General features: G+C 33.6%; 3 protein-coding genes across 5 annotated transcripts in view; 2 read left to right on the top strand and 1 right to left on the bottom strand.

Moving 5' to 3' along the window:
* Nucleotides 1–1,298: 1,298 nt before the first annotated feature.
* Nucleotides 1,299–4,469, bottom strand: LOC128166202 (uncharacterized). Its single transcript, XM_052831206.1, has 2 exons — nucleotides 4,381–4,469; nucleotides 1,299–3,135 (listed from the first exon to the last, which is right to left on the bottom strand). Exon 2 carries the CDS (start codon nucleotides 3,133–3,135, stop codon nucleotides 1,408–1,410), a length of 1,728 nt encoding a protein of 575 aa, XP_052687166.1. The 5' UTR covers nucleotides 4,381–4,469; the 3' UTR covers nucleotides 1,299–1,407.
* A 1,279-nt stretch (nucleotides 4,470–5,748) lies between these two features.
* LOC128166203 (bone morphogenetic protein receptor type-1B-like) lies at nucleotides 5,749–14,990 on the top strand. Its single transcript, XM_052831207.1, has 11 exons — nucleotides 5,749–5,870; nucleotides 6,845–7,017; nucleotides 7,344–7,464; nucleotides 7,795–7,903; nucleotides 8,273–8,408; nucleotides 8,969–9,161; nucleotides 9,576–9,767; nucleotides 10,016–10,121; nucleotides 11,422–11,597; nucleotides 12,287–12,423; nucleotides 12,824–14,990. The coding sequence occupies exons 1-11, from the start codon at nucleotides 5,792–5,794 to the stop codon at nucleotides 13,004–13,006; spliced, it is 1,605 nt and encodes a 534-aa protein (XP_052687167.1). The 5' UTR covers nucleotides 5,749–5,791; the 3' UTR covers nucleotides 13,007–14,990.
* Nucleotides 14,991–18,253: 3,263 nt separating this feature from the next.
* Nucleotides 18,254–25,476, top strand: part of LOC128164592 (calcium-dependent protein kinase C-like) — a 60,650-nt gene continuing 53,427 nt past the window's right edge. For 2 of the 3 annotated variants that reach the window (XM_052828524.1, XM_052828523.1), the window contains exons 1-3: nucleotides 18,254–18,471; nucleotides 18,610–18,641; nucleotides 23,625–23,707. In XM_052828524.1, coding sequence (XP_052684484.1) covers nucleotides 18,320–18,471; nucleotides 18,610–18,641; nucleotides 23,625–23,707 — 267 coding nt within the window. In that variant the 5' untranslated portion in view covers nucleotides 18,254–18,319. The remainder of the gene's footprint in view (nucleotides 18,472–18,609; nucleotides 18,642–23,624; nucleotides 23,708–25,476) is intronic. The other variant, XM_052828522.1, reaches the window with a different exon arrangement.

Raw genomic sequence — 25,476 nt, 5'->3', positions numbered from 1 at the left:
AGTGAAAATTCCAGTTTTAGACCTAAAATGAATGTTTTTATGGTTAGGAACTGTCTATTTAGGCTTAAAAAGAATAAGAATATAGACAAATCATCTTGAAAAAGATTTTTTACTGGTATATTGAACCTATGTAAACAAAAACAGGGCACGAGCCTTGTTTACATGACGAAGAATTGTGAACCCTATATCTTGCTTAAAACTCATCGACGGGCATCCAAATTTCATTTGATCATTAGAAATGCATTCATAAAGCATTGTAAATAATAAAAACAGAAAAATAAAATTTTACCAAAATCGTGACCATGTCCCTTTAATTATTAAAAACTTTGTTATCGATAAATCGTTTATCCAGCGTTATTCAGCTTTCCAACTCCATTAATTAAGACATAAGAAACAAAATAAAAATTTATTTATAACAGTCTGCCTTCGATTTGATGTTATGCTACAAGTTAAATTTTTGTAGTCCTCTGTCCCGGGGACTTAATTAATCAGAATTCAGAGTATATTCCAAAATTTCTTGTACGTGTAATTAATAATGTTCAATCAAACTGGCCGGACAGGCTGATCCGATTGGTTAGAAAACTTTAGGCTCATTATCTCTTATTCATTTTTGTGAAGTGAATGGAAATCATAGTTGCAGAAATCAATAACAATGTCATGTTGTAAAATTTGAAATTACCGGGTGGCAATAAATACAAAACTTACAACATGACAATTCCTTTTAAAATACTTGCAAAACCTCATCACACTTAAAAGTTTGTTACGATTTAAAAAAAATCTATGAAATGGAATGATTAAGTCATTACTTACGGGGTTATCTCTCTTATAAGAAAGTCTGTGCACCTTAACAAACTTCAGAATTTGACCTTAAGCTTTGTTTTGATAAATAAAAAAAATCAGAATTCATAACAATAATTAATCAATAAATAAATAAAGGAACATATGAAGGTGAGAAGGGGAAATCTGGAAACCATTGTCTCACTTATCGGTAGAAAGATTGCAGTAACTGAAGAGTAGGTCAAATTGGCCTTTATTATTCAACAAGTTTGCATCTGGCCAGTATAACAGTACCAGTAATATAAAAGACAGCTAAAGTATATAATGTTTGCACAAAAAGCAAGAATATGTTGTTTCACTTTTGATGAATCTTTTCCTGCCCACCAAGAATATTTTGTTAATTTTTTTTTTAATGTACATGTACTAGAATTCTAAGCTTATATCACTAGTATATCATCACAGAAGCTTGACAGTGCCAGTAATTTGTACTCTGCTTTTATGAAATAAAAAAAATGAATACACAATAACTTATAATATAAATTGCAACTATTAAAATAAGTTATCACACAAAATCCAGTTTATTAACAATATATTAGTTCATTCTAGCACATTATCAGAACCAGATAATGATCACTGTAGATACTTGTACACTGTCACTTTGTTACTAAGATTTTTTCCCACATGGAGATTGTTCTCATCATCCACACACAGACTACTAGGACCTATCATTTCTTGTTGTTCATGAGTGAGTAGTAGAGACAAGAACTGACCATCCTGATCCAGGATGTCAACTGTATGACCGATACCATTACAAACAATGATGTGACCGAGGAGATCAGTACAGATACCAAAGGGATTAAACTCTGACCCCTGACCTGTGTAGGAGAACCTGTGTTGTCCTGATTTATTTACTACCACTACAGCATGTTTGGTTAAGTCTGATGTACAGATATCACCGTTGATGTTTTCTGTGATGTAGTGTGGATAGTAATACAGATCCTGTCCTTTGTTGTCCCTCTGTATGTTCTGTATTTCTTCTCCTGTCTTGTTGTACCTGGTGGCTTTAGCCTCTCCATCCTTTATCATCCCCACCAGTATGTCCCCGTTGATGTGAGAGGAGTATATGCTGAATGGTTTCCAGTCTCCTGTTTTAATGAATTCAGTGATTATATTATCCACTGTTATCCTATTGATGACTTTGTTCTCTTTGTCAGTAAAGATCCGATCCCCGTCCTGTGTGACTGTGTGGTAGCCTTGAAATTCACCACTGGTTTGTATCTTCTGTAGCTGATTCCCCTGTAAATCTATTTGGACAAGGTTACCTTTATCATCACTGACCCAGAGTATGCCTGATTTACCTAGTGATATATGATATACATCGTTAACACCTGGTACTTTGTACTCCCTGACCTTGGTGACAGAGGAAGACAGAGACAGTGTTGGTTTCATGTCAAATTTCTCCCTGTCTTGTTTCCTCTGTTTCTCTGTAGGTTTCAATTGTGTAGCGAGACTCTCCATGGGTTTTATTTCTCTGACCTCTGGTTTTATATCTGGAACAGTTACTCCACCCACTAGTTTGGTGACATCCTCCTTGCTGTATTGACCAGCAGTAAACACTGGAGGGACTGGTTTGGTGGTCTCTGGTATGGGGTCTATTTCAAGATTCTTTGTAATTTCGTTCTTAAGGATTTGAAGATTTTTAGAAGAAAGGTAGCCATGCCACTTTTTGACAAGTTCGTTCAGATAAGAAATGTAATCATTATACTTTTTGTCTTGGGATTTTAATAGCTGAAGGAGAGACTTTTCTTGTTCATTGACTTGTTTTATATTATCTGATGTCATGGCATCCACCATACTTTTAAGAGACTCTGCTTCGGCCCTCATGGATGTGCGTATGCTCTCCATAATCTTCTTTATTTCTGTAGAATCTGTTTTTGTGGATTTAAGCAAATCCTGTGAAGTTGGGAGGAAATAATCTTCAATTTTATTGATTTCATTCAGACAAATGGCACATTTTTCTGCATACACTGTTTCTAAATCTATAAATGTGTGCCCGCCATGGTCTTTTATTACACATTTGGAACAAACTGGAACTTGACATTGCTCACAAAGCATGTCTAAATATCGGTTTACATGGATTTGGCATTTAACTTCAGGAAGTTGTCTTTTGCGTTGTTGGTAAGGGACCACTTCATGATTCCTGGTATCTGGACTCTTCTGATGTTCATCTCTGCATTGTTCACACATTGGTTGGTGACAATCATTGCAGTAAAACTGGCAGTTTTTCTCACAGTCTTCAGTGCCACACACCAAATAGTGCTGGGCTGTGAATGGTATTTGGGATTTGGAAAATGCCATCTGTAATGATCGTTTTTTGAAATAAAGTTCTACAGTTAACAATAGCATGGGTGATGCAAGTCATCCAGAACAGAGTAAAAATTTGGAAATATATATATTGTATTTTTGTACCAAGAACGATTAAAAATTCTTGGTGGCTCAAATCAAAAGGTTTTTTTTTAACCACAAATGAACACCCCAATGATTTATAAAACCCGGCCAGTTTAAATTCTATTTCTTTGAAAATACAATAGAATTACATCTACAAAAACTTTATTAATCTGTGGTTTAAACAGCAAAGGGAAAAATTTCTCAACAGTTTTATTATTTTATCATATGGAATGAAATAGCAATTATTACTGGGCCCTTCTCTCTGTCTTTTTTTTTTTTGCACCTTCTCAACCCATGTTGTCTGCTGGTTTACAGCAAGTTTTTATTCTTGAAGCTGAGAAAATTTGTTTACCGGTAATATATATCATAGATTTCAGTTGTCTGATATAGTGTTTCCACTTTAAAATTTATCTTGCTATCATGCTTAAACCTTGCTTTATATTTAAAAAAAGAAGAAGAAGACACCTTGACACTATAAAAACCGAAATAATATTTTCCCCCAACATGTTCTTCTTTAACCATTTACCATTTGAGCTGTTCCACATGTATACATGAATTGAATTGAGCTTTATTTATTTTACAACGATTGATAAACAAGTTCTACAACTTATATTAATATCTCTCGTTGACACGGATGTCAGCGCGAGGGGGTCATTGTTGTGGGAAGAAGCCGGAGTACCCAGAGTGTACCCACGTGTCCAAGCGGGCGACCGCCGTACCCTATCACATACACAACCATTGTCGATCACGGGGGTCGAATACGGGTCGCAGCGGTGGGAAGCGAGTGCATTGTCCACTACGGAACTTGAACACCTACCTACAGTCATACATATTCAACCCCATTCCATATTTTTGTTAATCATTTTTAAAATTTTATTTCTTTACACATCGTATGTTCATTGAAAATTACTTAAATACAGCGTCTCTGTCGCAGTTTCTATTCACAGAGACACGTTTTCCTTATATTATGGAGCGGAGTACATGTATGGGCACGTTCATGTACGAGCACCTGTTACTTTAAAATAGTTGATTTCGAACGTAGTCGCTCCGAAAGTTATACTACCTCAGTTTTATCATTCAAAGCCATATACAGTTTATTACACATTTGATTTTGTAATTTGTTCTTTCCTTATTATAAAATACTTAATTATTTACCTGTGCAATGGACAAAGTTCATACGAAAGACATTGGAATGCAAGATTTAAACGAGACTTCACGAGATTAGTAATTTACTTCCTTGGTATGGATTACATGACATCACACAAACAGAGAGAGAGAGAGAGAGAGAGAGAGAGAGAGAGAGAGAGAGAGAGAGAGCATGTAAACTTCATAAACATTTCTGTGGGCCATCGAGTAAACATTGGCGTTCCTGGAATTAAAAAAAAAAATTGACGTTTTTTCGTTTATGTTTTATGATTTTTCTGAAGAAGTAGACCATAGTTTTCATCATACAAAGACAACACCGATGTTTTTTTCTGTAATAAAAGTTTTACCCTATATAGTACAACAATAACTTTATAACATTATGCCTATACTATGAGGCAAATTTTACCAGAAACGAGTGCCTGTTATGGATACTAGACACTAAAAAACGTTTAATTCCTTTTTCAATGGTAGAGCTAAATATACCACCTTATACTACGATATGCGTATTCAATAGTAAAACGTTTTTTCCTTGATAAATTATTGATTTTTTATCAATATTTATGGAATCTAATTTTCATTGTCAATAAATTAATATCACATGATATAGAAACTTTAGCCTTATTTATTCGTTAATTTCATTTGTTTTACCTCAAACTAAATTAATAACAGAATGAAATAAATATATATCATTCATATACGCAAATTCTTCTAGTAGCTATAGTACTTAGAAAAACAATTCTGAATAATCTTAAAATGTGAAATATATTTTCCAAATTTTAAAAAGCAACTTTTACTAATTTTGTTTTCCAACGAAAATCATTATTTATGCACTACTTATGTTACTAAAAAATAAAATTAACGGAGTAAAAATACCCCCCCCCCCAAAAAAAAACAAAACAAAAAAACTTAATGAAGTTAATATATAAAAGATACAGTGTTTTTCGATTTGTTTTTATACTGACATGTATGTATAGTAGTAAAGCTATATATAAGTTAGCTATTTGGATCAAAGTTTCCAAACAGACCATTCCAACCTGTTGGTAAGCATTTTTTGTACTTTATCCGCTTTCTACAAGTCCGTGAAAACTCGTACTTAATTTGGGCAGCGGAAAGGGCAAAAAATACATTTTACTATTTCTTGAAAGGATCGGCTGGGTGGTCAACATATTAAATTTCAAGATATGATTTGTTAATAAATATTAGCAGTACAGAAGAAATTCTCATATTTTGCCTTTTAAATTTTGATATTCTCCTTTGCTTTTATACAGAGCTCTTTTTAAAAAAAGAGATCGATACAGTCTTAAAATGACCACGACCATTAAAACTAAACCCACCTAACGCGACGTTTCTCTGTACGCCTTACTGAAATATCAGGGAGGAAAATGGAACAGCCAATGTCAAGGTTGTTAACGAAATAAATATGGCGGTTCGAGTTTGGCGACTTCGAGACTTGAACGTCATAATTTTATTTATTACATTACTTTTGTTCTTATCTAGTTGTAAGTATGAACAAAGTTATTACAATTTATGAGTTTGATTTGACAAATTGAGTACAATTGACAACACAACTGAAATTTTGACGAATTTATCCCCTGTCATGCTCTAACGTTACTTCTGTAAACAAAGACCAATACATATTTTTTTTAATAACTAAATTTCATTCAGTTTAAGAAATCAGTATTTATATTCACGCTTTAAGATATTAACGTCTTGATTGTCATTGGTAAGTATTTTACGAAACAACGTATGGATAGTACTGCACCTTGGCTTACTGTTATATAGACATGTGTAACCCTTATCAACAAAATTATTGCCTACTTATACAACGGGATATGTGTATCGTGTGTTTCATATCGTAGGTTGACATAAGACAGTTGAAAATATTAATTTGGATTTGTTCATAAGTTAGATTTGACAACAATAATGAAGCTGTGATGGTCAGACTGGTTCGAATATCGGCACCAGATATGATAATGATATCTCAGTGGGTAGAGCACCTGACTAGAAATTCAGAGATTCAGGGTTTATTACATTCCTGAACTCCCATCCTGTTACATTTGGTGCTATGCCAACCCCTAGAAATGACAGCTTAACTCCTGCCAGGGGAAAGAGCCTGGGTTGATCTTCAAGTTTGAAGATCCATTAAGGAGGGAGGAATGTGACAGACAGACTGGTTTGAATACCAGCACCAGATAGCTTAGTGGGTAGAGCACCTGACAAGAAAGTTCATATTTAAGTCTGGTCTGACATTTTGATTTTTCTTCCATCCCATTACAAAGCATTACCGGTACATTTGATAGATGACTTGCATGTTACACATGTTTAAATTCTTGTATTATAGAAAGGTCATTTAAAAGACATTCAAGGATTTATGAATGGATTAAGGTTACTGCATTACTAACAAATTGTTAAGGCGTTGATGTGCACAAATTAATTACAAATCATAAAATGACAAACTGTTTATTCTTGTCAGGTGAAGGAGTATTGAAGTGCAGATGCTCCCCATGCCATCCTAATGCAGTCAATGACACATGCATCGCAAAGTTCCAGTGCTTCACTGGACTAAGATTAGTGGTGGAAAATGGTGAGCAAGTGGAAATCATTAGTAAGGGGTGTATGTCCGAGGAAGAAAACAGCATACTTCAGGTAACAGAAATAATTTCACGATGCTCAAATATGATTAGAAATATTTCATGCATATCATCTTTTTTCTTTTTAGAATACATAAAATTCAAGCAATTCGCACGTCATGATATTTATTTGTTAAAAATTCAAAATTTGCTGTATATGTGATATTAAAGTCAGCTTAAAGGATTTTATACTTGTAATGTAGAATATTCAGAAACTTATATCTGTGGTGGATAATTGGTGCCTTGAAATGATAAAAATGATTGATACATTTTTTAACTTATATCTGTGGTGGATAATTGGTGCCCTGAAATGATGAAAATGATTGATAAATTTTTTGTTAGTGTAAAGGCCATTTGGTTCCTCACCGCTTGCCCCGTACGGTAGAGTGTTGTAATGATGAAGATTACTGCAACGACTTCCTGGATCCTTTATATGTGGAACATAACAACACCCTGAATTCTGGTAAGCCTAGGTCTCTGTGAAACATTATTTCTTGTAGCTGAGTTAGGGCATTAAGACATTTTGATAGTTATTCTGTCATCAAAGATAATTAGCCTATCTGTTTCTATTGATTGTCAGCCCACATACAGTTTTCCAGTAAACCCCTTCCTCACAAAAAAAGCCACAAAATAACCCAACATCCTATCCATAACCTTCATAACTGATCACAATGCAAATCATATCTTGGCTTGCAATTTGGTGTGTGAAAACTTGATTAAGAAATGCAGACTTTCAGAGTGTAGGAAAGTGGCAAAAAAAACCTCATTCAAAATATATTTCTTTTTTTTTCAGTGCATGTTGAACAGGATGAGATGATAAACCCCACACAGCTGGTTATGATCTTGTCCATTTCCTCCTGTCTCGTAATATTTCTATTGGTTGTCTCTCTACTATATATAAGGTAAGTAATGGTACATATATTTTGATTAACTCTATTTAGTTATTTGGAATCATTTTTAAAGTTGAAAGACGAGGAGACCCAAAAAATCAGCAATTTGAGTACGGTATCCACAATCTTTTATGATTCCATAGTAAGTTATTAGCTGTAGGCTATTGTAAAATCATATCTATATTCATTTTGGTTGTTTAATCAAGACTATCTGGTACTGTGTTCATGTAATGAATTATAAACATGTAAGACCATGTAAGTGCTCAATAAGCAACTCCCAGAAAAATATTTTAGGAGGAAGGGAAGGGTGGACTAATGGAATCTATTCTTTATTCTTCCGTACATTAATATTGAATGATCTTTATTACTGGTACTTCGTAGGTATAGAAAGAGAGAAAATAACAAAAAAGAGCCATTCATGCGGGATCAAGAGGACCAGAGTGATTCGTTCATGTCGGACTCCACAAAGGGGCTGATTGACCAGTCCTCTGGCTGTGGATCTGGACCCCCCACACTGGTAGGGAACCTGATATACTAGTATACTAGTTAATAACCATATTAACTTTGATAGTAAGTCTTTTGAAACCAAACTTAAATTACAGAAGGTCAGAAAGGCAAGAATGGGGAAAACGATTAAATAAATATGAATCTAACGGAAAGCAAAGAAAAATCTTGTTCAAAGTTGGACCTTTGATAAAAATATACTTTTATCTAAAAAAAATAACTGCTGACTCACTTGGAAGATCATTATGTTTTAACATTATTATAGAGCCCTGGAGTTTTCAAGCTTCCCTTCTCCTGTTAGTGTATTACTAATAGTCAGGTTGTAATTTGTAGGTAAAGGCTTGATATCCTTGGGTTAACAAGTATTGAATAACTTTTTGGAAAAAAAAGTAAAGTACAGTAAAACACGCTTATCACGAAGTCCCAGGGACGGGCAATTTTACTTCGTTATAAGTGTAATCCGTCAAGTTTACAACATGAAATAGAGTCGTGGGGAATTCAATTCATTATAAGCGTGTTCGCTATAACTGTGTTTTACTGTATGTATTCATGTTCTGATTATTTTGACATTAGATTCAGAGAACAATAGCCAGAAACATTCACTTGGTGAAGAGTCTAGGGAAAGGGCGGTTCGGAGAGGTTTGGAAAGGACTCTGGAGAGAGGAGGAAGTGGCCGTTAAGATATTTTTTACGACAGAGGAGAGTAGCTGGGCAAGAGAAACAGAGCTTTACCAGTCAGTGTTGCTCAGACATGATGGGATCCTGGGTGAGTAGTATTACATAGCAATGGAAAATATAATTTTTAGAACTAAGATAGAAGAGTAAATTCATGTACTGGTTTTTTTTTTTCATCAGTGACATGGGTACATGAACATAAAAAGAAGTTGAAGTGAATTCATTTTGATTTTATTGAGCTGTTTAAAATTACAGAGTTTGCTTCCTTTCTTCTTTCTTTTAAAATTTTGATTCAAAAAGAGTGAATGGTTACAAATGTACTTTTATATTGCTGGGGATTTTTATAGGTAAATGTTGATAAAGCACAGGGAAAAAAAACAAATTCATGATTTATATGAAATAAGTTAAGATTTGTGGCAATGATCAATGAATATCAATATCATAAATGATTTAAAAAAAATAAAGCGATGCTCATTTCACGAGGCCACTCATTTTCTGTACCCAGGGTACATTGCCTCAGACATCAAGGGGACGGGGTCCTGGACTCAGCTGTTTCTGATCACCGAGTATCACGAGAATGGCTCGCTTTACGACTTCCTCCAGACAAACGTGCTCGATGTGGAGGACATGCTCAAGATGTGTCACAGTGCAGCTTGTGGCCTCGGCCATCTACACTCAGAAATATTTGGTACAAAAGGTAAAGCCGCAGAATCTTATTGAGCAAGATATTTGTACAGAGAAAAAAACGGCTTAGGGTTATAAGTGTTGATTTGTTCGAGCACAGGGTGAAGAAGGCATTATTTACATTCTTGTTTGATGATTCATATGAAGATTTATGTAAAATTTTATTTAAGTTTAATTGCTTTGATACTTTGAAGAGTACAAGGAAACAAAATGATTAACCTAAAGTTGATAGAGGATTTGTTATAAAGCTTTTTTTTCCAGGAAAACCAGCGATGGCTCACAGGGACATCAAGTCCAGAAACATTTTGGTGAAGGCTGATGGCAGTTGTTGTATAGCTGACCTGGGCCTTGCTGTTAGATTTGTCAGGTCAGTATGCATGTTATAAATAAGTTTTCATTAGCTGCAGGTTTGTAGCTCCGGGTCTGAAAAAAAATTCGGATGCTACAGTGCCACCCATTGAAAAAAATGTATATACACACATGTATTTATTGTGCCCAAAAACGTGCACTAGTTTTGGACTGATTAACCTTATTTATACGGAAATTCTATGAAAACAATTAGTACCATTAAATTGTCTCTTTACTTGCCTCTGATAGTCTTTTAAACACCATCAGATGCCCCGTAAAGTGAAGTGATATAGTTTGTTTACATGTGAAAATGGCGACTCTTGATCTCAATGTAAATTTAACATATTGATTTTCCAAGGTCAGTAGAGTGCTTCGGTGAAAGTGTTAGGCAAGTTTTGTTTTGTTTAGAGCAAGTTTGTATTCACAGACTTTTCCTATAAATAAGGTTTATCAGTTCAAAATTAGCGCAAGTTTTTGTGCGCAATAAATACACAATTTTTTCAATGGGTGGCACTGTAAGGCCTAACAAAAAATATGGTTTGTTTCCACTTTCATGCTGAAAAAAAGTAGGGTCGGTCGGTCGGAATTTTTTTTTATTTTTTCAAATATTTTTTTTCCCTTTAATATTGCAGTATCCATACATGCCGGTTAGATACTGACACTGCTGAATGGTATAAAATGAGAAATACTTTTAATATCATTCTTGACTATTAAGCTGGTCTTAAGAAAACACAAAAATGATATTATATATCAGATACTTCCTCTGCCAACGATGAGAGCATTATTAAAATCTACAACAAATGGAAACATACAGCCATTTTGAAACAAAACGTTTGAGTTACACTGATGTGAGAAGAGTTTTTTGTGACCAAAATTTTGAGTAATTTTTTTCCAAATCGGATAAATAAAGGTTTTTCCATCAAAAATCCTCTAAAAAAGTTTTGAGTCGGGGGGTAAAAGCTAAGGTCGTTCGGGAAAGCGGAAACAAACAATTTTTTTTCTTAGGCCTAACTCCAAGGTCGTCAATCCGAATTTTTTCAGACCGGGAGCTACAGACCTGCAGCTAAGTTTTCATCTGTGTATTTAATGTATTGTAAAATGGTAAATATTTTCATAATTAAAAAAAAAATCAAACTGTGTATTATTTTTAAAATCATGTAATTTGATACTATATGTGATCATCTTAAGGGAAAATGTTAACTGAATTTTTTATGGCCTGGTGTATTTAAAAAAAGGAGAGGGCTTTTAGTTGATGACTAATGTCGAACTGGCATTATAACAATGAATTTTTGAAATGAATTTAATTTTCTGTTTTTCAGCGAGTCTAATGAAGTAGACTTGCCCCCAACCTCCAGACAAGGAACCAAACGTTACATGGCTCCAGAACTGCTAGATAGCTCAACCCGCAGAGACCATTTCGATGCCTACAAACAAGCTGATATCTATGCCTTCGGGCTGGTGTTGTGGGAGATTGCAAGGAGATGCATTTCTAATGGTACAATTTGTTAATGAAGCAATCAATTGAGAATGGTTGCACTTTTAAGCTTGTTGTTTATGGGCACTGTTTTAAAAATTATATTTTTGTTGGGGCTAATGTATTTTGATATGACATTTCAATATGAAGGTATTATTTGAATTATTGCTTTGAAGGTTAAAATAGGGGAAATATTGAGTCAGATGCCTACCTGTCAAATTTCAGATTTAGAACCATTTTAACAAGAGCTTGGACTCTGGGTAATTGTGTCAAACAGCAATGTGACGTAGGCCTGTCTATTTCATTGCTAGCCATTCAGCCATTGCTGTTTGAAATCAACAAGATTTGTCTGGCTTTTGAGCTAAGACTACGCAATCGGTGCATATTTCGCTTGAAATCGCGTCATTTTTAATTTGTTTTGACGCAAGATATAGATAGCTTCGTCCAACCAAAGGTCCAAGGTCTTGTTAAAATGGTTCTAAAACATCATTTGTTTGATTTTACTTATATAATTCTGGAGTAGGTTTTAAACCTCTTTAATAAGTTTGTGTTTAGCAATGAGATGAATTTCAAGTATTCATTACATAATGATCTCAATGAAAAATTAATCTACAAGAATCTTGTCATGTAAATGTGTATTGTTATTTTGATGCATGTATATAAAAACACCTTTTATTTGTTATGGATTAACTATTTATTTAAAATTGTAGGAATTGCTGATGATTACCAACCTCCATACTTTGAGACCATTCCTGCGAATACTGATCCTAGCTACGAGGCCATGAAGAAGATCGTCTGTGTGGACAAGATGAGGCCAGGATTTCCCAACAGATGGTCGTCTAATGAGGTAAACACTTGATGTGCTGATATATTTTCAAAGTTTTTCCTGCAATGTTTCCATGCTATTGACTGTATACATGTACATTTTAAAAAAAAAATTGTTTTACAAAGTATTTGTGCAGTTGTATTTAAAATGGACCAGTGGTGATAAAATATAGTATTTAATTAGGATAATGGTTGGGCAGTAAGTAATTAAATGTGCTTGGGGTTCATTCTTTTCTTTTTTTTGTGGATGGTGAAAATAATGTTGAGTATTTTTTATTTTGATTTGATCAATAATGAGTATATGTCACAGCATACAACTTGATTTTTAAGAGGAAAGAATAAGTCTTTTTTTTTGTTATACTGGTTCATGTAATACCAGTATGACGTGTATTGCTATCAAAAACTTGTTTTCATTCTTACAGTACTTAAAAATGATGGCCCGCCTGATGAGGGAGTGTTGGAGTCACAACCCCGGGGCCAGGCTGACAGCCCTGCGAGTGAAAAAGACACTGGGGGGTATTATGTTACAGCTGAACAAAAGCGTGAAGCTGGATGAGGCGGAAAAAATCACCGAAATTACAAACATAATCAAGAATAGTGAGTGAGGTGGAGAATGAATAAGGTCAAAGGTCAAGATGACCTGACTGACCTCCAGACAATGCTCTGTTGTCTTAAAGAATACCATGGCAACATCTAATAAAAAAGCCCCCTTTCTTGTTGAAATCCATCGCAGGGAAAAAAGGGGATAACTATTTGGTGCCATTTATGAGTGCACTTATTGAAAAAAAAACGATGCAGCGATAAATCCGGTGTTGCAATTTTGTTAACGAATATCATTCGTCGCTCGTTTATTTTGACAAGCATCTTTGTTTGGGAAGTTTTGTGGCATTATGTTTTTTTGTGTCATGCCACTTCATTTCAGATAAATAAGTGTTTGTTAACCTCTTGTGAACAGTATGTGATAAGGCCGATCTTGCTGACATTGTGTAGTGGTGCTTTTAGTTTGATCAAATGCTAGCTTTTTATATGTTTGTAATGAAAATTTAGAGCTAATGGTAGAAATGAATGTTATCTCTAAGTTTATTATGGTTTTAACAAGGACACAAACTTCGACTGCTTTAAAAAGCAAGTGAGTCTTTTATCATCATATTTTTAAATGTGTATAGAATTAATGTTCAACTTTTCAAACAGCTGTGCTATTTCAAATATTGCTAAGAGTTTGATTTGCATTCCTTATAAACCATTGGCAGCAGCTACTCAGGAGCCACCACTTCAATGTTTTAAATTGCAACCTTACAGGGTCAAAGTAGTATCCTGGACAGAGGCACCAATTTAAAAAAAAATACTTTCTGCTTAAGGTCTGAAATGTTATGGTATTAACTAAACAAGATTTTGTATTTAAGAGCTTCAAATTCTGTTGGTGGCTCTGACCATTTATCACAAAATTTTATTTTTGTTTTGTTGTAAAATTATGAATTCTCATTTCTAGTCACTCAGAGTTTGTATTAACATTTCAAATCAAAAAACATTAATTATATCAACTACTTCATTTTCATAGATTTTTATATAAGTTTTTTTGTTTCAATGCAGTAAGAGCATTTACATGTTGAAGGTTGTGTGTACATATATATATATATCAATATATACCAGTCCATTTTCCTGCGAGTTTATCATGTCAGATATTTATTTGTTTTACTTATTTTATACAGTGTAATGCAGACAAGTTCTAAACCACACCCACCTTATAGTACACGTGTGATGCATCACAATTTTTTGGAAGAGTATCACAGGGGTGAATGTACTTGTATGTCAGAGTTTTAGATAAAAAAAAATGTTAGGGTGTTATTTCTTCTAGACTTAAAATGGCCAATTCTAGCATCTCAGCAAATTTTCTTTCTTCTTTGCGTTTATACCATTTAGTATTATTAACTTTTTTCTTTGTTCAGAAAAAAACAAGTATTGGTAATTTCTTGAAAAGGTTCACCTACACGAATTGCACTTTTTAAAACAACCACTTATGGATATTATAAAACATTTCTTCTTCAAGATTTGAGTCAGTCAATAAAAGTGAAAACGGTCCATTCGTAAATTTTACTTGATAACACTTTTGAATTGTTTTCAACATCAAATTACATTCACATTATGTAATCTATACCTCAGTTTGATGTCATGAGAAAATCCAAGTACTGTAAGTTTGTTTTTCAGTTTATTTCTATGCCCTCACTTGTTAGTTGTTTCATTAGATGCACATTTCTTGATTTCCTTTTTTTTTTTTCAACTTCTTTTTTGTTATGCATAAAAAGTGTGTCGATATCTAGTGAATTTTTCTTTGATACAAAATTCATGTGTGTGAAAGGTGATGAAACTGATCTGGTTATATGTTAACTTAGAAAAGCATCCCTCATTTTGCTGTTCAGATAAAAACCTGAATCTTTACTTATATTTAATGTAAGAAATGTGATTAAGTATAGTATACCGAGGAATCATTGTTTTTCATGGGGAGGTAATATCATGAATTTGCATGAATAAAAAAAATGATGAATTTGTTGAGGATGTAAATTCGTAGGTAAGAGGTACCCATGAATCCCATGAATCCCAAAGAAATTGATCCACCCAGAATCCTAATGATCCCACAGGACCGTTGTGTTGTTTACCGGTACATGTAGTTATAGATATATATTTTAAGATGTCAATGATAATGTGCAAAGCACCGTAGAAATTGTGTGTCCATCATAAACAAGTACAAACACATGTACATGTACTACGATGAACATGATTTTAAACTCATGTTTGTTTTGTTGTGGTGACTTGTTTTTTCATGACAACTGTACACTCATTTATATCCTGAAAAAAAAATAATGTTTTTTATTTTTTGGTCAAACACATATCAGTCTTTTTCAATCATGTGTTACTTTGTGTTTTCTTCATCATTTGCCAGTGCTTTGTGATTTATTGAGACATATATATATATACATATTGTACATACATCAAAGAATAGATCTTAGATTTTGTTGTGGCAGTGTACGTTTATTTCTAGTGCATATTGTATGTTTTACAGATATTTTTACCTCACTTCATCTTAATCATCATACATGTACAAGCCCCAAACCCACCAGGTCTTTTTACACAAACACACTTACGAAATTTAACTGCTTTCATTCAGTCAGGGGATGCCTATTTACCCTAACTGCAACTATTGATATTGCCTTTTTCACAATATACATGTATTTGTGTCTTCATTTATATTCTTGGACATGAACAAGGTATTTTGAACAAAAAAGTTCTGTTTTTTATCCAAATGGCAAATTCATTAAGAAAAAAAAAAGTATATTAAAATGTAAGATTTCAGTCACAACAATATATCATATACATGTACATGTACCAGTAACCTTTATTCCATCACATCATTTGAATAGAGATCTTTTAAACAATTTGTTCACTTTAATAGATTGTAAGCAGATAGATATCTATTTTTCTGATTGCCAACCAGATTAGTATGCAACCATTGATATTATTCCCAAAATGCACCATCCTAGGTCAAAATTTTGTTTTTGCATCAGGGAAGACAACCCATTCAGTAGGGAAAGTTATAAATTGCTCACTTACATGTTTGTACTGGTTGTAATGTGTGTGATTTCACTTTCATTGGGGTAAAAAATAGATATCATATATTTTTTAATGAATAATGTTTTAAAAACATTTTTGAAGACTAATCTACTGGTTTCAGTAGCATATCCCCCATACTGAACATCCAGACTTTTGCAAGACATTTGCAGTTATTGCTGATCCTACTAGGAACAAAAAAAAAATAATCACCATTTGTTTTTGTTTTTTGTTTTATTGTCACAAAATCTCATTATAGATAGTTATTATTTTGTAAAAATCATGTATTATATATATTAATTGTAGATGTTTTTAAAAAACCCAGAAATGTTGTAACATTTAATGTTAATCTAGCCTCAAGCTGGATTCTAATGGGCCATAATGTATAAAAAATGTCATTAAATCTTTTAACAACTGAACAAGGATCTTTTGGTTTTTCTTGTGTTGAAATTTCTTGAAAAGAGAGATTACAATTGTCGCTAGAAGATGCATTTTGGGGCAAGTGAGTCCAAGTTCATGTATTTCACTATAAAAGTAATGCAGGGTTAAAGTGAAGTAGTACATTTGTAGTAAAGCTGGATTTAAAAAAAAATACATACACATGTTCTGCTTGTTAGGTAAATGCTTTAAAGTTTTGGAGTACCATTAAAAGTTACTTGATATTTTTGATGGTTATTTTACCAAGATTATTCAGAATAATTGTGGACATGTAACTCTATGGAAAATAGTTCTGGTGGTTGTAATAGTGGATGCATTTTGAGTAAAGTGGATCAATTTTAGTGACCCCTCTTGTCCACTTGAATATATTACAAAAGCATGCTTGGTATTGATAATATGTTATTAACACAAGGTCCTTACATATATCATTCACTCTCCTATATGAACTTTGTCTCTTCCTCCACTCCTTGGTCAGAGTAACCTCATAGTCGTTTCACATGTATTGATTTTGACAGCAAGATCAATAAAGCAAAAGTAAAACAAAAAAATTTTAGATAAAGGGGGAAATGATATTTTGACTAAGAGCCATATTGCATTTGGTACACAGGCCTTGTTTCTCTAATTAAAGTTTACCTTATAGTATAATGATAAATATTTACATTTGCAAGTGTATTTCCCTTTATGAAACTTCAGAATAGCAAAAAGTTTATTTCTACGTGAATTTTTGATGACGACACAATGATTACTACATGCGTGTAATGTTTGACAGTTGCATTTATTTAATGTAAATATGAAAACACAGTTATGTTAATATTTCTGAACCTCTACCTCACCTTCAGAGTGTCTTTGGGTAAAAAGTGTGCAGTGACCTTGAACAAAGTTTCTAGGTCAAAGGCGAAGGTCATATCAAATCTATGGAAACCAATATCCAAACCATAATTTTTATTTTTGGCCAATCTGGTTTAGACTTCACCCAAAAGAGTGTGTCTAAGGGGTGTGCAGTGACATTAAACCAAGTTTTTCCGGTAGATCAAAAGTCAAGGTAATAGCAAACAGAAACTTAATTATTATCCTAGTAGGTGGTCCAATATCAGAACAATTTTATTAGACGTGGAATGTTTGTCATAAACAATTTTAGAATAGAAATTTTCTAGTAGACATTTTTTTATTTCACACAAATTTAAGTTGGTTTACTTGAATCTTATTGTATCCTTTACTTATTTACTAAATAGAAATAATCACATTTTAATTTAGTTGATCTATTGCATGCATGGGTAGTAGACAGGCACAATTAAGTTGTCATTCTCGTTCAAGAACAAGCAACAATTTACTTGAAATTTTACATGTATGTACCATACTGGAACAAGTACTTAAAATTGTTACAACCTGCATTTTTACTTTTAAAATTAAAAAGGACAATGTTTTTTGGGGTTTTTTTTGGGGGGGGGGGGGAGGGGAGGGGGTCCTAAGCACTTCATTTTTTTTTTTTTATTAAATATGAAAGTGACATAAATTGTCTTTTACAATGAATTCATTCTTTCTTGTTTTTAATTTTTTAAACTATCAGTGGTAATTTAGTTTTTATAAATATTCATTCATACCCTCCTCCCCCCATTTTTCTAAAATATGTAATGTTAAATCCATGAAGAAGATTAATAAAGCGAAAGGGACTTTAATTAAATCCACAAAAAGCGAATAAATATACAATAGTGTTTGGATCCGCGCATATACCAAATGTCAAGTGCTGACCGCGTGTGTAGCTTTTCCATTTTTGGAAACGCACTCATGCATAAAAAAAATAACATTTGTTCGATGTCGTGCGCGGCCCCGCATCAAGCGATCTCAAGCAATCTGACACACTAGAGCTTTCAGTCAAAATGGCTGATAACGGGGAAGAGGCAGTATCGAAAGGTGTGCACAGGCGGGGAGCTTTAAGACAAAAAAATGTTTTTGAAGTGAAAAACCACAAATTTGTTCCCAGGTTTTTTAAGCAGCCGACATTCTGTAGCCACTGCAAGGATTTTATTTGGTATGTGAATATTTGGCATCACTTTTTTGCGGGAGTGCAAGTTCGCGTTGACAGCTTTACCTAAGGTTGAGTTTCATGACAAATTTCATTTATGATTTTATAAAGCAGTCGTATAGTTGTGTTTTTTTTCTCTTCTAGGGGATTTGGAAAGCAAGGATTTCAGTGTCAAGGTAAGAGATTTTGCATTTCATACAAAACATTCGAGTTTTCACGCGAGTTGGGATTTGCATCTTAATATTGTTTCGTACCCCCTGGTTCTAAAAGATCAAAGATAAAGATTCAAATTATTTTGCTTCAAATTAGAACACATAGTTTTGCAGTCTTAATAAGCTGCACATATTTCTCTCGGCAGTACAAACCACCAGTGTTTACATTGGAATATAAAAGAGAGCACTGTGTTTTCAAGGGGAGTAACTCTTCTGTGCTGTCAAACACAGCAAAGGGAGGGTTGGCAATGACTGTAATTTTTTTTCATTGTGTCAGATTTTAAGAAAATACTATCATGATTGTATAACATATGAAAAGACACTTAATTCCCCCAAATGAGAAAATAAAATTGTAGACAGATGTCACCATGATAATATAAATTGATGCAGTAGTGAATGAGCATTCTCGCACACACACCCACATAGTTCGTGGAATTCAATTCTATTTTTGTTGCTTTTAAATGTCTTCTCATTCTTCTTAGACTCATCTGTTTAAAAACCATGTCCAACTAGTATTGTAATTTTGTCATTTTAAAGCCCACGTTTATGTGTCAAGATTCTAAATCAGATAATAGTATCTTAGAAAATAAAAAAAAGATATTGAAATGGTTCTCCTTGTGATTTGTCACCAACTGAATTGAAATAGTTTTATTTAATTAGGGAACTGTGTAAGGAGATATAGTTTAATCCCTGTCATTTCTATAAAATTTAAATTTTCTCTGTGAGAAGTGGTTGAGATAGAAAAGAATGTCTCTCTCTCTCTTTTTATGTAATAATTGATGGAACATGGCTTTCAAATTTTGACATAGCCTGATTATTGTTACATTGAGGAATGTAACCTTTGCATTTGAGTACAATTTTTTTCTCAATGACCCACTCACTCTTGGCACAGATTAAATAATTATACCATTTGATACAATTATTGAATGCCTTTGATTAAAAATGTTATCTTGTTCAAATTTTTTAATAATATTATCTTTCAACTTATCAAAAAGGAAAATATGCTGTTGTTGCAGCACTGAATATTTTATCATGAATGTGGAAGTATGTTAAAAAAGATAGGAATGCATTAAATGGGCATCTTGCGATAAGTAGAAGAAATTCTGGGTCCTAGATCACGCAGGCTTTATTTGTTTCCTGTATATTTCATTGTCTGAATGTGTTTGGGACAATAATAAATAAGACATATTGTGGTGAATTCTCCCTTGGTGTTTTTTTTTTATATCAGGTGCGTCATTCATTAAACTTCTTGCCAATGGAAAAACACAGGGGAAGGGTCTGATGTCATGAGCACATAGTGTTTTGTTGTACTGAAAGTAATAAAAAGCTGCTATTACATAGGTATATAGGTGAAAAGTAGCAATCATGGTGCAGCTATATTCCGATACGCATTCACAGGTCAATTAATAATTAATAAAGCACCAGTGACACGCCAAACTCGTTAAACAGTAGTAATCAGTGTAATAGCTGATTAGCTGCAGGACAAAATGTTGTAACTCGTAACAATTGTCTCGTGTCAGCTCCTAAGTATGTATGATGTATTTGCTGGTTTTGTGTTTTGGGGAAAGATGACATTGCAATAATACTCTTTCTATAGTCTGGATGTCTGGAATTCTTCTCTCAGCGCTATCACCTCAATTTAAACAGTTTACGAGGCTAAATGTTGGTAAACAGTGATATGTATACCCCATATATTCCCAGTGCTATCTTGATCTTTATGGGGAGGGATGGCAAGTGAAATTCTGTGTCAGATGGGAGGCATTCTGATACTGATATTTACAATATTCTATTAAAACTGGTATTGACTTGGTGCATTACTTTGCTGATGTACTGATGAACAAGAGAACAAAGAGTTATTGTTTCATAATGACAGTACTTCTTAGGATTCCAGTTCATTCATATGAGAGAGAGAAAGAGAGAGAGAGAGAGAGAGAGAGAGAGAGATCATAGAAACAAGATAGAGGGTCACCTGGTGGGAGGGTGGAGGTTGCGAATTATTTTTTTTTAAGCAAGGGCTGTATTATTTTAACTGTGAAAGGCTTCAGAGTAAGCTTTGATGAAGTTGCTACTGATACGCTAAAATCCAGGAAGGAAAAATAGGAAATCCAGAACACAGATCTCTGTGTGTAGTCGCTAAGTGTCAACATCCATGTTTATAAAACCTCACAATTTGAAAAGGGAAGCAAGATAGATAAAAGTGTAGTAAATTTGACTGTGCTGTTTGAATGTGGCAAATATCATATCTTGTATATCAGGCAATTCCAGTGTTTTCTGAAAATTATGCTGTCTCCTGTGAGGGTGTTCTTTTTGACACGTGTGGGAGAATGAGCCCATGTTTGATATACCTGTAGTGTGCATTAAAATACCCCCCCCCCCCCCCTCCACACACACACACACACAAAATGATAATTAATATGTAATACATAGCTTCATGCTTTATTTCTATATTCCATCTTTAAGTGTTGCAGTAAAATTTGATAATACCTATACCCTGCACATATTTGATTCAATGTGACTTAAATGAGATGGTTACATTAAGAAAAAAAAGATGTTGTCAACAACTGCATATGTTTAAGAGATGTTTGTCAATTGTTTTTCAGAAAAATAAAATGTTTATGGAACAGAAAAAAGATCCCCTTCTGAAAAAACATTAATAATTTTAAATGTCTAAAGGATTGAAACCTACAATTCAGAGTAGAGCAGGTTTCATATTAGCTCTACATAAAATATGTCCTCAGAAATTGTTGTCAATCATTCTTTTAAATCTATAGAAATTACCTATTTTTACTGGTGTTTTGAGACCGCATTTCAATCTCACTTTTCCTACACTATTTTATCAGCCGTTATGGTTCATGGACGAAATGAAATTAATGTTACAGGAAATTAGTGGAAGTAATAAATATTCTAATTATATTCTTCTTATCAAGAAAAGGTGAATAAGAATTTCATAGCCAGCTTAAAATCGTGCAAAAACCCTGTAAATAATACAAAATTTGATTTGCATATTATGAGATTAAATGATATAAAAGAAGAATGATTTTCAATTATTCAGGTTTAATCTACATAAAAATAATTCAGGTATGAGAGAGAGAGAGAGAGAGAGAGAGAGAGAGAGAGAGAGAGAGAGAGAGAGAGAGAGAGGGGGGAGAGACAGAGAGAGAGAGAGAGAGAGAGAGAGAGAGAGGTGTCAATGCTCTTGCCCCTTCTTGTTTCCAAAGCTGATGAGTATTACTATAGTTAAAGATGAGGACTTTTAGTTGTTTGCTAATAGCTTGTTCTGTGATGACATAGAGCTTGTTTTTTGGTAATCTTTCCATCATCTAAGAGAAATAACCAGTATCATTTTTAATACAGACACAACTGACACAGCTGCTCTTTGTATCAGAAGGTAATCAAATTATCTCAGATTATATTGGTAAATGAGGGGGTTATTTTTTCAATGTGAGCTGGAGATCTCTCCTAGAGGACTTTGTTAATTGTCATGGATCTTTGAAATTCTAATACATTTAGTTTCAAGCATATTATGTAGTATGCCTTAGGAATTGGTATTTTTTATGTAAGAAAAAATAATGTTTTACTTGATTGATAAAAGAGGGCACTTTGATATTGTCTGTTATAAAGTTTCAAGGAAAAATGATTTTAAAAAAGACTGTGCACTATTGATTGCTATACAAGATATTGGCTGAGTCTTTCAAATGGTTGGTTTAGCATAGAATATGTTATTGTTATGGTTTGAACAAATAGATTGAAGAAATATACAGTCAAACTTCGTTATATCGAAACTAGGTGGGACTATTTAAAAACTTCGAGAAATCAGAGTATTCGAGATATTGAGGATAAAATACTTAAAAAATAAGTGGTTGGTACTAACAAATCACTTCGACATATCCATTGTATTTGAGATATCGGTGTTCGAGATATCGAAGTTCAACTGTATTTGAAAGTACGCATTCTGGTAAAGAGAGACAGTTCAAACTGGTGTGTTTTCTTGTTGCAAATACCATAACAAAATTCAAATAGTTGCTCTCAAAGGAGTGGTCCTTATGCCAGGAGGAAAGTCACTTTAGAATCCGCTAAACATTTGTCTGTGACAGAAAAATGGAAAAACAAAGCGAGCTAACTAGTAAAGTGGACAGCACAAAATTAAGCTTTGCTTTTGACATTCAATCTGAAACTGCCATCATTATAGACCAAGACAGCAATTGCAAGCAGATTTGACTTGTCAGTATTGATTTCAAAATTTCTTGTAGTGTTCTTTTTTCTTTTACTTTTCTTATTTTCTCACATGTCTGAAAGAAAAAAAGCATAGAATGCTCACAATTTTGGGTAATATTTGTTGAATGATTGGAGACAATTAATTGGTGAACTGGATTGCCTTCTGAGGTGTGTTTCTGCAAATATGATGAGAGAACTAGTGGTTGTTGTTTTTGAGACCTCCATTGATTTACAATTAATTATATTTCTGATTGAGGAGAAATATTACCTATAATATGAGAGAGAAAGAGAGAAAAGGAAGAGCTGTTTTGAAGAAATGATTATGAAGTTTGAAATTGGTGATTTTTGGTGCTTTAGATGCCGGCATAATTTGTCATAAACCATTTCTGCAATGGACTTCAGGTATTGAGAGAGATGTAGAAATTTGTTGATATTCTGATGTTTGATAGGAAAAGGTGAAACCATCAATATTTGCCCATAGGTGAGCGAGTGCCTGTGCAATGTCAAGGACAAGTAAAAGATCATGACTGTTATAGGAAGAAAAACAATGTCGTAAAACGGGCAGTTGTAACATGTATCTACTATTTATGGAACATGGTCAGAAATAAATTTCAAATAAAGTCTTTATGTCTAACAAGGATGAGAAAATGAAGATAAATGAATTTTTTTTTATTAAATGCATATGTATATCAGGATTGACGGTAACATCAACTTGCCTCTTTTTTCTTGCAGTTTGCAGTTTCGTGGTACACAAAAGGTGTCATGAATTTGTCTCCTTTTCCTGTCCTGGGGCAGACAAGGGTCCTGACTCTGATGTAAGTACATATTTCTATGTCTCCTAGTGGCTCCAGAACTGAAGAATTCTTGGAACGGAAACATTCTGTTGAATTTCTCAGAATTTTTTTTTATTTCGTATCTACATCTAAACTTTATGTTGTGAATGCAAACTCTGTCATGGTTCTGATATGATGCAGGTGGCCAGTAACTTCACATCTCCTTTGAGGTTTCAAGAGCTGCTTCTGTTCAAAATTCTGAATTGACAGTTCAACAAATCACATTTGAAGAGCTGAGGAAAAACTTATTTTCATAGGCTCTACTTATTATTTTCTGACAGAATTTGTATGGACGAGAAAAAACCCGTATAAAGAAATATTCACCTGACCTTGTCACTTGATTTTAAGGTCAAGGTTTTCTGAGAAGAGAAGTTCTTAAATTTTTAGACAGATATTCAACTGATTTTTTTTTTTAGAGAAAAAAAATCCCAAAAAACATGTTCTTGTCCTTGGCTGCAGATTTGCATAGCAAATAGAATATCTCGATTCCTGTGATTTACATAGCATGCAGATAGAATTTCTAGATTCCTGTTACCTGCATGCCACCATGGATATCTTGGCCAAGCATTTTTTTTCTTCTTCTCAAAGGGATATCATCTCTCTGGCATATGTGTCTGCACTCATCTATGACAAGATACCTATCAGTACACAGTCTGCAAAACAGATGTACTTTTCAGGGGGGAAAAGGGGAAAGAAATATTACTTTGCATTGACGGATGCAGGGCATTAAGCTATTCGCCAGTTAGTCCTTTTTTGCTTACCTTGAACAAATAAGGGCAAGGGTTAATCTTTGTAATAAACTGTCTTCATATTTTAGAAAAGGCTTGAAATTGGAATCTCTCTCTCTCTCTCTCTCTCTCTCTCTCTCTCTCATGGAGTTTTGAGCATAAGTGTGGAAAGAAGTCTCCATTTGACTCGACGTTTCATTTCTATTCACTTCAGAAGCAATCTCACTTTTGTCACTTGTTATTAAGGTTTTGTTTGACCCTTGGGTAATTGGTTAGAACTGGTGATGCTGATTTCTTTCCTCTCTGTAATGAAGTTATTAGGCACTCAATTCTTTGGAGTATATTGAGTTTTAAAATATATGTAAATAATTACGTTACTGATGGAAAAAGAGAAACATAATGGTCAGACGGGGTTTTTTTTTCTTATGGTGTGATTTTTCTCCAAATGAAATTTTGACTGCAACTTCTAACAATACACATGTTTAAAAGCAATTACGGTAGAATTGTTGGGGGAAAAAAGTTGAAGTTCTCTGTAAGAGTGGATTCCTTCCTTTTTCTCTTCCCAAGGGATTGGTTGCTTTTAAGACTGAACAGTGTGAAATTTGTTCAATTGCTATTGGTTGTAGACTTGCAGAATAAGACACCTTTAAGACAATACAGGCTCTGTACAGTGCTTTGGTGGGTCCCTACTTCCTACTTTATTTAAACTCAATGTTATCCTCACTCTTTTCTAGATTACTGGTAGTAGGAGATGTCTTATAATGATGTCTATTTTGAAGGTCATTTTCCTTCTTTTCGGTGTCATTGTCTTTTCAAAAATCTTAGCAAAACCAAAAATTAATGATTCCCAGAAAGCTGTATGATAGCTGTGACTGTATAGGATATGTAAAAGACGCCTAGTCCACTTTACCACATTTTTACAAATTAGATACTCATACAGACGTATTTATTTGGGCTTTGTTAAAAAAAATATGATGAAAAATGTAAAACTATAAAATAAAAAAAAATATGGTAAAAAAAAAA

The sequence above is a fragment of the Crassostrea angulata genome, chromosome 10, assembly GCF_025612915.1.
Source record: "Crassostrea angulata isolate pt1a10 chromosome 10, ASM2561291v2, whole genome shotgun sequence".
NCBI lineage: Eukaryota > Metazoa > Mollusca > Bivalvia > Ostreida > Ostreidae > Magallana > Magallana angulata.
Note: the sequence above shows the minus strand (reverse complement) of the source record. Positions and strands in the feature narration are given on the sequence as shown.

Bases quoted from the DNA above. Each gene is read 5' to 3' on its own strand.
- LOC128166202 (XM_052831206.1), bottom strand. From the start codon at position 3,135: ATGGCATTTTCCAAATCCCAAATACCATTCACAGCCCAGCACTATTTG.
- LOC128166203 (XM_052831207.1), top strand. From the start codon at position 5,792: ATGGCGGTTCGAGTTTGGCGACTTCGAGACTTGAACGTCATAATTTTA. The intron at 5,871-6,844 runs GTAAGTATGAAC...TATTCTTGTCAG, and splicing joins ACTTTTGTTCTTATCTAGTT to GTGAAGGAGTATTGAAGTGC. The intron at 7,018-7,343 runs GTAACAGAAATA...ATTTTTTGTTAG, and splicing joins AAGAAAACAGCATACTTCAG to TGTAAAGGCCATTTGGTTCC.